Below are 18,406 nucleotides of genomic sequence, written 5' to 3'. Positions count from 1 at the left end.
ATGTCAATTGTTAATTTATCTCATTTAAAAAGGGAAACCAGATACCACTTCACATCTATCTGGATGGCTTTCATCAAAAACAAAACAAAACAAAAACAGAAAGTAGCAAATCTTGCGAGGACGTAAAGGAACGGGGGTCCTTACCCACTGCCAGTGGGATTGTAAAATGGTGTGGCCACTGTGGTACCATACGGCAGTTCCTCAAAAAAATTAAACATAAAATTACCACATACCCTAGCAATTTCATTTCTGGATATATAACCGAAAGAATTGAAAGCAGGAACTTCAACAGATATTTGCACGTCAGCATTCATAGCAGCATTATTAGTACAACAGTCAAAAGGGGGAAGGAACCCAAATGTCCATGGACGAGTAAATGGATCAACAAAATGTGGACACACTTTTGGAATGGAATACCATTCAGCCTTAAAAAGGAATGAAATTCAGACAACGCTACAATACACGTGAATCTGGAAAACATTATGCTAAGTGAAATAAACCAGAAACAAGAAGATAAATATTTTATGACTTTGCTTATATGAAGTTACCTAGAAACAGAACAGATGTTGCCAGAGGCTGAGAAGGAGCGGAGTTGGCATTTAATGAGTTTCAGTTTTGGAAAATGAAAAAGTTCTGGAGATGCTGGTGGTGAGGACTGTACAACAATGTGAATGGACTTAATGCCAATGAAGGGCATGCTTACAAAAAGGTTACGATGGTAAATTTTGTGTTACATATGTTTTTACTATAATTTTTTTAAAAAGGAAAATTGGATCTAAATAACAATGCTTTCTTTGCAAACTTATAGCTTATAATAAATATTCCTTTTTTTTTTTTTTTTTTGAGACATCTCGCTCTGTTGCCCAGGCTGGAGTACAACGGCACAATCTCGGCTCACTGCAACCTCCGTCTCCCGGGCTCAAATGATTCTCCTGCCTCAGCCTCCCAAGTAGCTGGACTTACAGGCACACACCACCACACCCAGCTAATTTTTGTATTTAGTAGAGACGTATTTGAGATGTATTTGTATTTTGTAGAGACAGGGTTTCACCATGTTGCCCAGGCTGGTCTCGAACTCTTGGCCTGAAGTGATCTGCCCGCCTCAGCCTCCCCAAGCGCTGGGATTACAGGTGTATAATAAACATTCTACAAACATGAGAAATGATCAAATTTTTGTTTTCTTTTCACAATAGCATGGGTTGTTTAAATCATGTGACCTCCACAAGTCACAAAAAAATTTTTAGAAATCCTCCCATAAACAGAACAAAAACACAAAATCAAGAACAGAGTGGTGAAAACTCCTTCACCTTCCAGATGCCTTCAGATAAACATATCACCACTCCCTTTCACTGTCACCTGGTTCTGTCCTCTCCCCTGGCCCCTCCCTGCAGTCACAGAGACAGAAACTCTCACTTCCTGCCTCAGGTGGACTCCCCACTCTTGTTCAAGAGGAACCCCCACCATTCCATTCGGATTCATTTGGCCCCTCTGGCCCCTTGGGCTCTGAATTCACTCAAACCCTCCAATTCTGAAAAAGACAAAGTTAGCTGCAATCCCCAGGTCTTTCTCCAGTATGGCCTTCTCCTGGAAATGGTTGGTGGCAGGTAACAGGGCTTTACCGCCTGGGGTGAATCATGGGCTCACGATACACTAGTTTATTCCTAGACATCTCTAATCCTCAATTTACTTATCTGCAATATGTGCAAAATAAATAGTCCCTTTTCCTCCCACAAATGTGATGAGGATTAAATAGATAACAGAAAGCACCTAATACACTTCCTGGCAGATCTTACTCAATACACGTTAGCTACAAATCATAACATTTATTACAGTTTCTCCCTAAGCCAGGTTTCTAGAAATACTGGTCAATACTAATAGTCACCGTTTCTTTTATTTCTTCCCATTTGCTCCTCAACTGCAACCTGCTTTCTGCTACCTCCTCTCCATCCAAACTGTACTAGCAGACGTTACTAATGACCTTGTAATGGAGAAACGGGTACAAGTTCCTTAGTTCTTATCTTTCTAGATATCTCTGCAGTGGCCAGTATGACTGACCACTCACACAACCTTGATAAACACTAGGCAACCGGTTTGGTAACCTGTTTCCCTAACTCCTCCTCCATCCTCAGAATACCTTGGAGGGAGGTGGCAGAAGGGGGTTCTGGGTTCTTATCTTTGTATCACCAGCATCCGGCACAATTCCTGACATACAGAAGACACCCACTGCACACTGAGAGTCCACCTACAATCCCTGTGACTAATACAAGCCTCTGTTAGGCAGAATCTTCCAACAGATGAGTATCATCTAAAGTTCTCCTGGGACCTTTAACTCCCACTGTGTTCACGCTGGAAAGGGTCCCCTACTCACCCTCTATCCTCTCACAGAGCTTGTGCAGGCTTTGCAGGGGGCAGCCCTCGCACAGCTGGGCTGGCGCCTTAGCTGTCTGCTGCACTGCGGCCACCGTGAAGGCCTGTTTCAGGGTCATCATAATTTCATCAACCTAATCAAAGAGAAGAGAAGTTGTAGTCACCAAAAAGTCAATTTGAAATTAGCTGGGCTGAGATGTCAGAAAATCTTTGGAAAAGATTTTTTAAGCTTTAAGAGTTTTCTGTACTACTCTTCACAGGTTGACAGATAATAATTGGAATAACAGCTAGGATTACAGTCTGAAAATACTACAAGTATGCTCAAAGCTCTTAAAGCAGGTAAGGTAAATGATATGGTTTGGCTGTGTCCCCACCCAAATCTCATCTTGAATTGTAGCTCCCATAATTCCCATATGTCATGGGAGGGACCCAGTGGGAGGTAACTGAATCATGGGAGTGGGTCTTTCCTGTGCTGTTCTATGATAGTGAATAAATCTCACGAGATCTGATGGTTTTATAAAGGGCAGTTCCCCTGCACACGCTGCCCTGCCTGCTGCCATGTAAGATGTGCCTTTGCTCCTCCTTCACCTTCCGCCATGATTGTGAGGCCTCGCTGGCCATGTGGAACTATGAGTCCATTAAACCTCTTTCCTTTATAAATTACCCAGTGTCAGGTATGTCTTTATTAGCAGTGTGAGAACAGACTGATACAGTAAAAACTAAAAATACAAACTACTGAGAAAAAAGGCAAACTCCTTTGATCAGATGTCTAAAATGACATTGTAAAATGCTAGACCAGAAGGTGACACTGAACAAGTTCTTCAGAAATAAAAAATATAAAATGCACACCCAATTAAGCTTCAGATGTGTATTAGCTGCTTACTAAATAGTCATAAGTAAATAACTAAAGACAAATAATGATATGTCAATGACTATCTGGTTTTCCCTAAGGACAGAAAAATCAGTGGAGCTAAAATTCCTTATAAAGAAGGTTCCAAGGTAAGAATTGCTTGTCCTCTCTCACCAGAGCCTCATTTGTGCACTGAAACACGTAACAGACAAAATGAAAGCCGCCACCTCCGGAAGACTCCCGACAGATAAACCCAAAGTGGTCCACGTGTCTGATGCCCTGCCGAAGGGAGAGAACGAGATGTTCAGTTGTATCCAGAAGACGCACCATCCTCAGAAAAGCACCTCAAGATTTATACAGCACAATTTATTTTACTTTTGATTATCTTTTTGAGATGGAGTTTCACTCTTGTTGCCCAGGCTGGAGTACAATGGCACAATCTCAGCTCACTGCAACCTCTGCCTCCAGGGTTCAAGTGATTCTCGTGCCTCAGCCTCCTGAGTAGCTGGGATTACAGGCATGCACCACCACACCCGGCTAATTTTTGTATTTTTAGTAGATATGGTGTTTCACCATGTTGGTCTCGAACTCCTGACCTCAGGTAATCCACTCACCTCAGCCTCCCAAAGTGCTGGGATTACAGGCGTGAACGACTGCGCCTGGCCTACACAGCACAATTTTAAAAAACACTAGGAAATTACTATTTTCTCTGATATTTTAAAATTTCAAAAAGTCTAAAAACATCTCAAATAAAGTTGGTTTACTAGAATGTTCCTTTGATTACTCCCACAACAATAAGAAAAATAAGATCTGAAAATTCAAGTTTTAGTGCTCATTTTAGTATTTGTTTGTTGTTTTGTTTGAGACATAGGTATTAAAGAATAAAAACCACTCAAAAAATCAAAGGCAGACCAGAGATTCATGAAGAAACACAACTAAGCACATACACACCCAAAGGTTAAAAAAATATTTAAAATATATTTGTATTCCTAAAATAAGTAGGTAAATACTGAAGTGAACTGGAATAAAGAAAGAGTCAAAAATTACATGCACACAGAGTAGAGGAGCTTTTAAACATATTAGGCCAAGGCTCTACCATGGTATCATAAGAGCTATTTTTAATAAATATTAATATGTAAATGTGTTTTAAAATCATCAGCTATCAGAGGCACCTTAATACAGATAAAACGTCTGCCATAAATATTAATACATCAATGTATTCTGAAAGCATCATCATGCAGAGATGTGAGTGCTGATAGCTTAATGTTCAGGTAATCATATAAACTTGTAAACTACACTCTTTAGGAAATTATAAAGCTATCACACAAAAATGTAAACATTTAACATTCATATTTCAACGGAAATAGCAGCAAATCAGGATTAAAAACTCTATGGGTAATCTCACTTTCAGGCCAAATATTTCCCAATAAATGAGCAATCATTAACATGCTTTGCCATCTCAATTAATCTTCTCCAGTAGCAAGTTAAGCATAAGGCTACCACTTAAGGAAATATGATTTAGCAAAGCTTTTTCTTTGTAAATGGTTCCCTATTCAATCTATAAAGAACATTCTTTATTTTCACATTTTGCAGAAAAGTCCCTTTTGAATATTTAAGTAGATCACATTATAAATCAACACTGACATTTTCATATTTTATCAAGTATGAAAATGAAAAATCCAGAGTTTAAAAAAAAAAGCAAATATAACCTTAAGTGATCTCATATTTGTTAGGAAGATCCTGAGTAAAACTGGCACAGCTAATCTTAATTGATAGATTCTTCCAAAATCCCTCTATGAAACACCTGGAAGATTATCAAGAAAAAAGTTTTCAAGTAGACACTGTACTCTGAGATAAGCACTATCTATATTTGAAGGGAGAATACTGACAATTGGTACCCAAAAAAGTTATAAATTTTTGTAAAGTAGAAATATATCTAATAAAAAGATATATTTGTGTGAAATGTGTAAATATATATGTGTAATATGCACAAAGACACACACATGTGCATCTGGAAGTCATGACTGTGGACTATTACTACCAATAACTGAGAAAATTAAAAGTAGATCTATTTTGTCCATTACTGTTGCTAAGAGCAAATTTCTTAATTTCAAAATTATATTCATAATTTACCTTAACATACCAAAGCAAAGGAGAAAGAAAAGCGAAACACAAATCAAGTACAGTACTTAGAAAACATACACCTTGTAACCTTTAGCATTTGTTACATGATAGATATTATAGAAATTCATTTAAAAATTCCATTGCAACTGAATAAAAAAACCCATCTCCATTTACCTGAGAGCAAAAGGATATCTCCTTAAAATTTTTCTCCAATGCTATTTTTTTGGTGTCAGGACTGATGAGGTAAACTTCAGACTGGCCAATCTTAAAAGACAAACAAAAAAATCTAGCTTTTCAAACTTTCTCATTTCATGACCTATGAAAATAAAGAATAAAAGGGACAAGCTCCTATAAAATTCTGACTCTATCATCGTAGAAATCATTTCAAAGGTTCCCTCTTATCCTCTGGATTTCAGGTCATAAGAGACATCTATTAGTGCCTTCACCTATATAAGACAGCCATCTTCCTTGAGATGAAAGAACCAGATATCCAAAAGTTAGCAATAGGCCTCAAGATCCACACATCCCCCTAAAAACTGAGGTCTCCGCATAAGTGAACCTTCCAGAAAACAGAATCTACTCTTTCAAAGCTTCCAAGATACTTTTGAATGATTTTTACTGACAAGTCTTTTTAAATTATTGTTAAAATAATCTACCATTTGTTTAGTACATATTACATGTGAGGCATTCACATACACTAGTGACCGGACCTTTTCAAGTTAGAGTATGAGCATCAATTACAATCCTCTTACTGCCTTGGGACATGCTAATAGACACGCATTATAGGAGACCGCTGTGTTGCAATACCCATCCTACTCTGTGTGCACATGCCCCTGCAGGCTGTGAAAGGCTGCCTTTTAGACTCCTCGTCTCTGGAGCGCTAAGCTTCTTGGGTTTCAGTGTGTGTTGGTTTCTACAGCTTTAGTTTCTCCTCAGGACCAAGAAGTCAGTGGTCACATCCTGACGCTGCCACTCTTAACTCCCAGACCCATCTCCTCCTCTAAACTCTTTACGCTTTGATGTAAAATACAAATCAGATACACAAGCTTGTTGGAAACTGGGGTGTAAGTCAAGGGGAATTATACTCTCAATGAGGGAGCCCAAGAAACGTGCATTCTGTTTGGGGCAAGGACTTTGCATTCTGAATTGTTTTTGCACACTTACTGTTTCTGAACTGTATTTCAGCCAGCAGAGAGTGGCAGGTAGCCTTTTACTCTTGTCCTTCTGTGGAGACCAAGGATGATGAAAAACTAATTCATTTTTAACATGCAACATCTTTCTAAATTAGACTGTGTCTCTCTCTAGAGTAGGAGCCAACACAATATCCTCCTTATTTGTAAACAACGAATAAGTATCTATTTGGAGTATGTTTAGTCTCTTTAGAAGTCACTGTCTTTACCTACATAATGAAGATAGTCCTTACTTATTTTTAAAAATAACCTTTGAAAATCTCATAAGGTGAGAGGCTCCAAGGCATTATTACTTGGCTATGGCTGGGTTGTAAAGAGCAAGTCAGAATCCAAAGTTGGGTGGGGCTCCTGAGATCCCTCTCCTTCCCCATGGCATCCAAAGGATTGTACATCCCATTAATTTGACTTTCTGCATGTCTGTCCCTTCCACTCCCACTGCACTTACCACAACCCCACTATCTCTCACCTGGACTACTACAACAGCTTCACTCCCCTCCCCATCCTACTCTTGCCCTCCCCCAAGTATCCTGGCTCTGTAGCCAAAGATATTTCACACTGTGTTTTATAGCATGCAGTGACTGCCCACTCCTTTCAGGATAAAAAACAAAACCCTGACCAAGACCCATAAAGTTGTGCCTAATGAAAACAACTTTCATGGGGCTGCCTCCAGTCCCAGCCCCATCTCTACGCACCATCCTTCCTTGTTTTCAGTGCGGCCATCTGGAATTATTTCTCACCCAACAGCTGTGCTCTAGGCACTACCAACGACAGCAGTGAACAGAGAAATGAAAATCCATGCCCTCTTGAAGCCTATCTTCTTGGGGGCATGTGGGACATAAAATCTTTTACTTGTTTATTTGTAATTGTATCAAATGGTAAAAGTGCCATGGAGAAAAATAAAGCAAAAAAGCAGGAAGTGAGGCTGCTATTGGTCTTACTGATACGATTATTCCTCCATGTCGACATTTCAGCAGAGACCTAAAGGAAGCAAGAGGAGGTAAGACCGTGACAACTCGAGGGAAGAATGCTGAGCAAAGGAGGCAGTCAGGCCTCTGGGATTCTCCAGGCACCAGGCACCATCCCTGCCTTTAGGGCCTTCTCATCTGCTGCTCTGTGAGCCCAGAAGACCTTCCCAGGTGGCCACAATGAAACCTTGTGTTAGGTGAAAATCACTTTCTCAAAGAAGCCTTTCCTGATTACCCTGAGAAATGCTCTCAGGCATGCTGTACTTCTCCTCCACGGCATTTACCACAATTATAATTAGATAATTATTTGTGCACTCAGTTGCCTGTCTCCCTTACTGGAATCTAAATTCCATGTGGGCAGAGAACATACTTGTCTTGTTCACGGCTGCATTTCCAGCATGTGGCAAGGGACGTTAGCACAGCAGTCAAACAGTCAGTACTTATAAATAAATGCAGGGAGCAGCTTTCTCAATGTCACCAAGGAAGTTTTTTTAAAAGATGCAGATCACAAATTAAAGCACAAATCTGACTACTCTTTTCGGTACACTAGATCAATGGTCAAAAGATGAAAACATCAGCCCTATTTACCCTTGGGTGCACCCCCTTGGTTTTAAACCTGCACACATCCACACTGCACTAACCTAGGTAGCTGGTTTTTTACCCCCTGGCCATCTCACCTGTGCCCTGAATTAGACACAAGAAGGAGACTTTACATTTAAGATAATTTTGTTCTCCACAGAACGTCAGTCAGCATTAAGCCAAAGAGAAGGCCAAGGAAGAAACTAGCTCTTCCATTGTCAGAGACCGGCTCGCTGCCGGGACAGCTCCACATCTCATCCGTTCAGACCCAGGGGACTCCCAGGGAGGGCACACCCATTCAGAAGGGCCCAGATCAGCATGGAACCAGGAACCCCGCCCACCTGGGACAGCCCCCCATGTCCAGTCCTTTTCTAGCATTTGGCTGTCAATTTAACACTTTTTTTCTAAAAAAAAAAAAAAAAAAAAAAAAGCAAAAAAGCAAGCAAGCAATTGGCTAAATTAATATTTCAGTTTGGGTATAAATTTCAAATATAATGTCACTCACAAAGCCACTCTTCCTGATTAGCAAAGGGTAAATGTTTCATAAATAAAAATATTAATAGTAGAGAGGGTGTTTTCCAACTAAAAGATTCTGTTGAAATATATCATCTGAAATTCATATATATTTTTTAAATCTCTCTGCTGGTCTCATTTACACGTTTTCACTGTTCTTTCCACACTGAAAAGGTGTCTTTATAATTACGGGGTGAGATAAAAATTACACATGGGCATGTTTCTCCCTGATGACTGTAAAGGCTTATGGCTAAAGGAAGGAGCTTATCCTAAGAATAGAATTGTTCAGCATGAAAATATATGGATTCACACATAAATCAAAAGCAATTGACTAAGAATCTTCGCTCCATAAAGCAGATTTTCTCTTGAAAGCGTATGGCAGACTGGGGCTGTGCACGAGCTGGGTGATATTTTACCGTGAAGAGCATAGTTCGATTTTCCTCGATATCTGTGGGCTGCACAATATTGTGTCCGCTAATGAGGTGGTTCTCAATGTCGCTCTCCTCGAAGGAGCTGAAGAAGCCGCTGCTTCGGAGGCCCCCATCCTGCAGCTCCTTCCTAAAGGCCAGCGAGCGCAGGCCGGGCTGGGAGAAGGACTTGCGCATGGGCCTGCGCCCAGGCTCCTGGCTCCCTGTGGGCGCGGCATGGGGCGGGTTGGGGCGGGGGCTCTCAGACCCCCGGCTGCCGCTGACGTGATTGAACTTCTCGATGCACTCGTCGATCAGGGCCGGCGGAGCCTTCTTGTGCGCCACCGTCACGCGGCCGCAGAAGAGCACCTCGAACTTCTTGGAAAACGTGTCGTCGAACTCGGACGGGCAGTGCAGCTCCTCCTGCCGGGCGATCTTCCCCGCCTGACGGATGGAGCTGATGATCTCAGGCACCTGAGGAGAGAGGGAGGGGTGTTATTTGGACCATGCAGTGTGGCTGGCACTCACGGAATGAATGCACCATGCTCTTTCGGGACGCCCCGCTGGCTACTCCACTGCGGAGCACTGGAGGAGGAGCCCACTGGAGGAGGAGCCCACGGGAGGGGACTAGGAATGTCTTCCCATGGGAGGTGAACACACAGCTTCCACAGAAAAGAGAAGGGGGACGACACTTATGAAGCACCTCTTACCTGCCAAGGGCTGCACTGGAGGATTTACATGCCCACAGCACCCTGCCAGGTTAAACCACCAGCCCGGGAACACACACAGCCCAACCTAGCAGGCCTTGGATTCAAGCCCAGGCTGGTCCCACTCCAAAGCTAAAGGCCTCCTCTGGAGAAGCTGTCGCCTCCCAGAGAAGTCTGTCTCCAACGTGGTTCACAAAACATGACTCAATTATTCTAGATCTCATGGCAGTATACTTTGGAAAGTCTTCTTTAATAAATGGTGGGATGAAGAAGACAAAGGCTCTGAAATTATCTCATAAATTATTTATTCAAATCCCAGCACCATTATTTCCTTCCATGACAACTCAGTCCTATATTTCCTAGCAGGTGAATAGTGACTAGCATGTCAACAAAGCTAGGAGGTTTTAATCAAGGACTGAGTAACCCATGACTAATATTATCACAGCAAACAGGCTCACCAGGGATTCTTCACATGGAGACTATAAAGCTTTTGGTTTCTAATGCTGAAAATCATGATTAAAAGAATGTAATAAAAGATCTCATCTGCCACGGTGTTGTCCCTACTGCTACATCCTCTCATCATTAACCTCTGAGAAGGTTCTTCAAAGCAGCATAGACATAAAGATGAATCCGCACGGCAGTGAATGAAACAGCTGTGCAATTGCTCAGATGATGGACAGCCACAACACTAATATTTGTGGCCGGGCATGGATTTAAACAAGGCCAAGGCAGGCATAAATTTAATCTTCAAAAGGGCCTACTTTTTGTTATGACCTAACACCTAAACCAATTTTTTCCATTTTTCTATATAAGGAAAATTCAATTTAAGGCCCAATACCCACAGGCCCTATGTCTTTTTAACAACATTATAGAGAAATTTTAAAAATCCCCCTTCCAATTCAGGTCAAAGATCAACACATACAGTAAAGGAGGTGGTTTTAAATTTTAAAAGTATCCTTATATTCAGTGTTCATGACATAATTCCCAAAACCAATGACTCGAAAGATTTTTCTCTTTGTGACTTCATATCAAATACACCTTAAAGATCTCTCTGTCATAAAGATTATGACTATTCTTTCAAGGTATTTTATCACACAAAGAGTCAAAAGATCTTTAGGAAAGTTTTATATTTTAAATAATTGATACCTGATGAGACCTAAATGATTTTAAAAGCCAAAATTTCAGCCAGGCACAGTGGCTCATGCCTGTAATATCCCAGCACTTTGGGAGGCCAAGGAGGGCAGATCAGGAGGTCAGGAGTTTGAGACCAGCCTAGCCAACATAGTGAAACCCCGTCTCTACTAAAAATACAAAAATTAGCTGGGCGTGGTGGCAGGTGCCTGTAATCCCAGCTACTTGGGAGGCCGAGGCAGGAGAATTGCTTGAACCTGGGAGGCGGAGGTTGCAGTGAGCCGAGATTGTGCCACTGCACTCCAGCCTGGGTGACAGCACAAGACTGTCTCAAAAAAAACAAAATAGCCAAAATTTCAACAGGTCAAGCATCTGTCTGCACTGAGCATTTGCTTGGTTATAGCCCACTTTTATACTGCCAAATAATCATACATCATACAGAGGCCTAAAAACTGTTGGTCAATTATAAAAAGAAGACAGGACAGAGAGAAGAGAGCATGAAGTCTAGGTTTCATTCACATCTTTGCCAATGGTTCACAACAGAAGCCTGGTAAAAACTTAGCCACAGTTAGACTGGGCATGTTAGTGCACACCTGTAATCCCAGCACTTTGGGAGGCCAAGGCAGGCGGATTGCTTGAGCTCAGGAGCTCAAGACCATCCTGGGCAAAATGGCGAGACCTCGTCTCTATACAAAATACAAAAATGAGCCAGCCAAGGTGGTGTGTGCCTGCAGTCCCCACTACTCCTGAGGCAGGAGTATTGCTGGAGCCCAGGAGATGGAGGCTGCAGTAAGCCAAGACAGTACCACTGCACTCCAGCCTGGGTGACTGAGACCTTGTCTCAAAACAAAAAACAACAACAACAACAACAAAAAGCCATAGTTACTCTCCAAAAAGGAGTTTATAAGATTTTCCTGGTAAAAGTGATTTCTGTAAAGAACATTTGTCAAACAAAAATAATCAATTTATACAAGAACCTTGCCACTCTTCTAAGCAAGTGTGTAAGATTATTTTATCAAGTCATGTGAGTCTTCCCAATTACTAACCCCACTCTGAACAGAAAATTCAAAGCTTATTCAGTCCTCTGAGGCTTATGAAAATACCTGACGTTTCTACATGCTGTGTCTTCTGCTGCATCTGAAGTGAGCAGTGATATCTTTCATTATGTATCAAAGGAGAGAGAAAATGTGTGAAGTCACATGAATTTATTGGTGACTCAGTAGTAAATGGTACAAACAAAAAGATGACACAAAGTAGATCACTTAACCATCCCCTGGATTCCCAGGGTCAGAAGAAACTGAAGAATACCTCATAACTTGGTCACGATCGAGGTTGTGGTAGTTTTTTTTCCAAGGACCAATCTCTCCTATCCTTTACTCAGAATCTTAAAAAGACACACTTTAGTCAAAGACCAAAGTCTCTCTCTCCTTGCTCTGGTAAGTTTTAGTATTCAGGCATAATTAAGCTCAAGGTTCTCATGCTCAGGGTAAGGTGTGCCCCGTCATTCAGAAGCACCAAGAAGTTATGTGTAATACAGATATAAAGGAGATAAATGAGGTCTAACAATTTCAGAACATTTGAAGGCAAAGGGCATATTGCCAAATATAGTTTCAACAACAAATTGCAAATAGTCAAAAAGCCTAATTCCATTTAAACATTACTTTAAGTTAGTCAAGTATACTAAGAGACTAAATAAAAAATGGGTTCTATCTGTGTGTAAGTTTATAAAACCCTCTACCAGAATGGACCTGGGGCACTGTTTTTTCTTTTTTTCTTTTTCTTTTTTTTTTTTTTTGAGATGGAGTTTCGCTCTTGTTGCCCAGGCTGGAGTGCAATGGGGCGATCTCAGCTCACTGCAACCTCTGCCCCCTAGGTTCAAGCAATTCTCCTGCCTCAGCCTCCCGAGTAGCTAGGATTACAGGCATGCACCACCACACCCGGCTAATTTTGTATTTCTTCGGTAGAGATGGGGTTTCTCCATGTCGGTCAGGCTGGTCTTGAACTCCTGACCTCAGGTGATCCACCCGCCTCAGCCTCCCAAAGTGGTGGGATTACAGGCGTGAGCCACTGCGCCCAGCCTCTGAGGCACTATTTTCTAAAAAATGAAGGCATAATGTCCACTCGTGATAAATCCTGAATTCTTTATCCTTCTACCTCTGTGCTGGACTCACCTATTTGCATGGAGGACTTGAGTCATTTACTTCATTTTATTTCTATACATTTTTCTAGGCATCTCTAGATGCCAGAGCCAGGGATTCAGAAATATGAGATGAATGTAAATGAGTCCCTGCCCAGAGGAGGAGATTTAATTAGGATCCTTTACGGTAATTGAGATGGGGCATGTTGAGAGCCTGAACTGAGAACTAAGCACTGAAGGCTGAGAGGAAGGTTGAGAGAAAGGCTGAATGAAAGATTCTGGAAGACAGGACCAACAGGATTTGGTGGTGACCTGGATAGGGGGCTGAGGATATTGAAGATGGGGCGTGGTACCCAGGGCTCTGGCTTAGGCTTCTGTGTGGATGACTGTGCCATTAGCTCACAGAGGGAGTGCAGAGTGGAGAAGGTTTGGGGAGACAGTGCAATGAGTTCTGCTTTTGTCTATGTTAAGACCAGGAGGACTTGAAAGTAAAGGCATCTAGCTGGGTAAGTGGGCCTAGAGTCCAAGACAGGGAGTCTAAGCTGGACATGAGCAGCTCACATCCGGGAGGGAAAGTAAAGGAAGGGAGTGCCAAGACAGGCCCCTGGGATACCCCAACATTTCAGGTGTAGAGAAACTAAGGAATCGCAGGCAGAGAAGATGGGGACCTGGGGGGAGGCAAGGATGAGGTTAGAGATGCCCAGAAAGGGGACACTCCATCTTCAAGAAAAGGAGTCAGCAACTTACAACAGGCTAAGGGCTGAGAGAGCTGGCTGGAGCTTTGGCTCATACAGATAAGTAAAAATAAATAAGGCGGAAGACAATACTAAACCCCCAAAATAAACATGCCTAACTGAAAAATGTCCTCAAGTAAAACTTTATTTAGTCTAAATACAATTACAATATTTACTGCAAAACACAGATCCTTTTAGGGCAAATACACTGAGGCCAGTGGATTTATTCCCACTGATATGATCTGGGTACTTTTAGTGAAAATCTTTTTTTAGTTTTGTTGGAGCAATAGTATCTACGTCACTTCTGTTTGCAGACGAAGTAAATCAAAACCAACTATAGCACAAACAAGAACCCAAAAAGCATCCTATTGGGACAGATTCAATAAGGGTGTGGGGCTTGGTTTTAATTTTCTTTTAATGAAGAAACAGGCCTTATTTAGATACATAAAAATTAAACTCCTCTTCTGCCAACCTATTTGAGTTTATACTAAAACTCAATTTTGAAAGTAAATCTGCATTTTGCTCACAACCAAAACAAGTTTCTTTGTTCACATACTAACAAATGCACAGTAACGTATGAAGTTTCTGAAGCATGCATAAGTGAATACTGTTTCATATGTAGCCAGATAATGACATCCCAAGAGAATTAGAAATATTCAGTTCTGTAAATAAAGTCCTTATTTAAACATTTGGCTCAACTTGCTTTTTAAGGATTTAGGGATTATAAAGGATTATAAATACACTGCAAGTGTAATTTTATTCACAAGGATTTAGGAAAGAGCTCCTGAAACAATATTTAGAATAAAAAGTCATTTTACTTTACATTTGCTGCTTTTTTTTTCTGTCAATGAGTAAGAAACAAATATTAAATAAGTCTGAAGCACTGTGTATTTAAAATTCTAGCATTTTTCCCGTTATATGATGGTAACACATTCTAAGACTTCAAAAATATGGCCGGACACATTGTGTTTTTTCCCTTAGATGAAATGCTTTCTCATTGTAAGGAGTTCAAATGAGCACTTCACACACAAAAAAATGCTACGTAATCATTGTCCAGAAGGAACAGATTTGTGGCTTGTTTTTACTGACAAGCAGTTATTTGTATTTGTTGGTCATAAGGTATAAAGGAAGGGGGTAAAAACTAAATTAAACCAAGTATTTCCTCACTCTATCTTACATGCCTTAAATTTCATGCAAAACACTTGAGAAAATATGAGTGCCTATTACTTAAATCATTTAAACAGAAAATACCATCAGTTGCTATCTAGATAGGACACAGGTAAACATTCATATTATGCAGCAGCTCAGCCTGACAGGACTAGATTCAATTATGAAGATTTGAATATGCCTCCTACAATGAGTAAGACGTGATTCCCTCTGACTTTAGGAGGCTCACGCATATGTGATTTCTAATATAAGGTGACAGGTGCCAGAACACAAACATGGGCGAAGGCACAGAAGGCCGCTCCTGTGCGGTGGTCTGTCTTGGCTCTTTTGCTTCACGCTGTGGTGATCTAATGCCTCAATGCCTACTTCATGCTTACAGTTAGACAACAGGTCAGATTAATGTGTTACATCTTCTCAAGGAGAGATCAGGTGTCCCTGTTAGCTGGCTGAGGAGGCATCTGGGCATAGGTGAAGTGCTAATGACTGTTAGCCCCTGACACAGGGGCCCCTTTTTCATCCCCTCTGCCTTATCTTTCTGTCCTTTGGGTCTTGATCTTTCTTCCCATGTAAAACAGAAGTAGCATTATTCAGCTTCCCTGGTTCTGAAATGGCAAACTGGATAAGCTGTTAGTAGCTTTTAAACCCCACAGAGATGATCTATGCAAACACAAAACACAGTTTGTACTCCAAAATAATTGTTTAAAAGATCACTACAACCTTCTGACTGACCAACACCTTTCTACAAACATTTAAAACTATGAAACCACAAAAGAAGTAATCGAATGGCTGTAGGAGCTAAAAGAGGGTGGGAGGAGGTGAGAAAGAAAAAGGAAGATTGCACTGTAAGGATACGAAATTATTTCGTAGGTTTTCTAAAATAGTTTTTAAAACTTAAAATGTTGGGTGGCCAGCATAAATATAGATAGACTTCATGGAATCACTGAATATTCGATCTGGATGAGAATATAAGTCCTCAAAGTCCAGCCCCTTCACTGAAAGCACTGATTCTCAACTCAAATGTGCCTGCACATGGGAATGGCCAGTATTTTCAAGCCCTGATGTCCAGGTCCACTCACCTAAATGAAGCAGCTTGTTTGGAGATGGGGCCCTCACTCCCGCAGTTTTCAAAGTGCCCTACCCTGGCTGTTCTAATGGGCAGCCAGAGTCCAGAAGCCTGGCTTCATCAGCTGTCCTTTGTCACATCCCAGGGAAGGCAGTGCTTCATAGGAAGGCCTCCTCCGCATGCCACCCACAGCACCATCCTACCCAAGTCCATTTCATTATGGAGGCCCTTGGCAAACTGTGAACAGCAAGAAGGGCAGCCAAACTGCACAGATCCCTACCATGCTTACCGCAGAGATGAACAAACTGGCGAACACAAAAAAGACTGAATCTGTCTAGACAGAGGGAATAAAGCAGCACATAAATGACTAAACAGGGTGGAAAGCAAGTGCTACAGAAGTACTAAGGAGGTTAAGAGGATAGAGAAATGCAAAATCTCAGTACAGGGTGCATTTCAAATAAGTTATTAAAAGCAGATAGGGACAGGGAGTAGTGGTTCACACCTGTAATCCTAGCACTTTGGGAGGCTGAGGTGGGTGGATCATCTGAGGTCAGAGTTCGAGACCAGCCTGACCAACAAGGTGAAACCCTGTCTCTACTAAAAATACAAAAATTAACCAGGCGTGGTGGCAGGCGCCTGTAGTCCCAGCTACTTGGGAGGCTGAGACAGGAGAACTGCTTGAACCCGGGAGGCAAAGGCTGCAGTGAGCTGAGATCTCACCACTGCACTCCAGCCTGGGCGACACAGCAAGACTCCGTCTCAAAAAATAATAATAAAAAATTAATAAATAAATAAAATAAAAAAATAAAAAGTAAAAGCAGATAGGATGCCAAACATTTACCAAACCCCGCCCTTCTTAAAATAAAACCAGTCACCAGGTGTGGGTGAGGAAAGTCAAGTCCAGGGACTCCAGTTCCTTGCCACTCAAGAAATGTCTTCTCTTTCAGAATATGCCCTACGCATGTCTCGTCTCAGTGCTCAGCTATTTGGTGAAGTCGCCAGGCCGACTGATTCCAAGTCTATGAAAGTGGTGACACTGTTTGGTGAACCACCCTTGGCCAAGAAGGAGACTTATGACTGGGTATCCAGATGACAACACTTACTCCACACTCATGGGAACACTCTGGTTTCTTGGATTCTGCAGAGATGAGCATCAGGATTTTAAGGATGAGCAAAGATGACAAAAGAAGCTTCGTGGAAAGGGGAAACCAAAGAAAGGAGAGGGGAAAAGAGCAGCATAAAAGAAATAGTGTTGGGCCAGGCGCAGTGGCTCACGCCTGTAATCCCAGCACTTTGGGAGGCCAAGGTGGGCGGATCACAAGGTCAGGAGATTGAGCCCATCCTGGCTAACATGGTGAAACCCCATCTCTACTAAAAATACAAAAAAATTAGCCGGGCATGGTGGCACATGCCTGTAGTCCCAGCTACTCGGGAGGCTGAGGCAGGAGCATCGCTTGAACCTGGAAGGCAGAGGTTGCAGTGAGACGAGATTGTGCCACTGCACTCCAGCCTGGGTGACAAAGCAAGACTCCGTCTCAAAAAAAAAAAAAAAAAAAATAGCGTTGGTCCCTCAAGAGGGAAAATTTCTTCCTCTGTGGCAGAGAGAAGAAAATGCATCTACTGTCTTTCCACATATTGGAGGAATGTCATCTTCCTAAAGGAAGGTTGTTTGGAGGTTATCATCTCCTTGTTGAAGTCTAATCCAGTTAAATGGTGACTGGTTTCTTGAACACACTTTAACTGTGCAAAATTATTTTGGCCTTGGCTGTGTAATGTAAGGTTTACCTAATTCTGTAATGAAATGAATACATAAAAAAAAAAGTCACCAAAGCCTCCTGGAATTCCAAACTGATTCTATTTTTTTCTCCATAAAAAAGGAGATTTAATAAAATTTTAGCTCATATCAAAAATTTTTAACAACCACAGCCAAACTGCAATTCATGTTTGAATGCTTGCACCTTATTCCCATGCCCTCTCTGCTCCCTGCTATGTAAAATGAGAAAGGGCTGTAATCACATACAATACAAGTGGACAAAGAAATAGGACCAAAAAACACGGGTAATTTGCAAAGTATCTACACAACGCCTCATACACGGGTCTAATGTGTCACTCAGAGGTGACTGTGCTTCTCTGGAAATGCGGTTTTCTATCATGGCATCATGTCTTCTCCATGTCAGTCCCCTGGCATGGCAGCAGTGGGACTGGAGTTGCTCCCCAGTGACTGGGGCAGCTGAGAAGTCACATGGCCTTGCTGGCTCTCTGGGGTTCACATCCAGCTTTGCTTACCTATAAACAGAATCTGCCTCAATGAAAAACACAGCGAAGGAATTTTTTGGGTTTTAGCCAGATCTCTGAGGGCAGGACTTCATTTCTAAGGTAAAAGATAAAGCTTTCCTCCCTCAGAGGAACTAAGGAGAAAAGAAAAGTTCCCTGTACGGGGCTCAGGCCAGAAGCCACAAGAAACAGAGATAT

General features: G+C 41.7%; 1 protein-coding gene and 1 pseudogene across 8 annotated transcripts in view; one reads left to right on the top strand and one right to left on the bottom strand.

Annotated features, from left to right (window-relative positions):
- The window catches only part of TBC1D1 (TBC1 domain family member 1), a 248,435-nt gene that overhangs the window by 113,791 nt on the left and 116,238 nt on the right, over positions 1 to 18,406 (bottom strand). For all 8 annotated transcript variants that reach the window (XM_008957560.7, XM_003832157.7, XM_008957562.6 and 5 more), the window contains 4 exons: positions 9,005 to 9,469; positions 5,516 to 5,605; positions 3,392 to 3,496; positions 2,369 to 2,501 (listed from right to left, as the gene is read on the bottom strand). In XM_008957560.7, coding sequence (XP_008955808.1) covers positions 2,369 to 2,501; positions 3,392 to 3,496; positions 5,516 to 5,605; positions 9,005 to 9,469 — 793 coding nt within the window. The remainder of the gene's footprint in view (positions 1 to 2,368; positions 2,502 to 3,391; positions 3,497 to 5,515; positions 5,606 to 9,004; positions 9,470 to 18,406) is intronic.
- LOC100995520 (small ribosomal subunit protein mS33-like) lies at positions 12,129 to 18,005 on the top strand (annotated as a pseudogene).

The sequence above is a fragment of the Pan paniscus genome, chromosome 3, assembly GCF_029289425.2.
Source record: "Pan paniscus chromosome 3, NHGRI_mPanPan1-v2.0_pri, whole genome shotgun sequence".
Lineage (NCBI taxonomy): Eukaryota > Metazoa > Chordata > Mammalia > Primates > Hominidae > Pan > Pan paniscus.
Note: the sequence above shows the minus strand (reverse complement) of the source record. Positions and strands in the feature narration are given on the sequence as shown.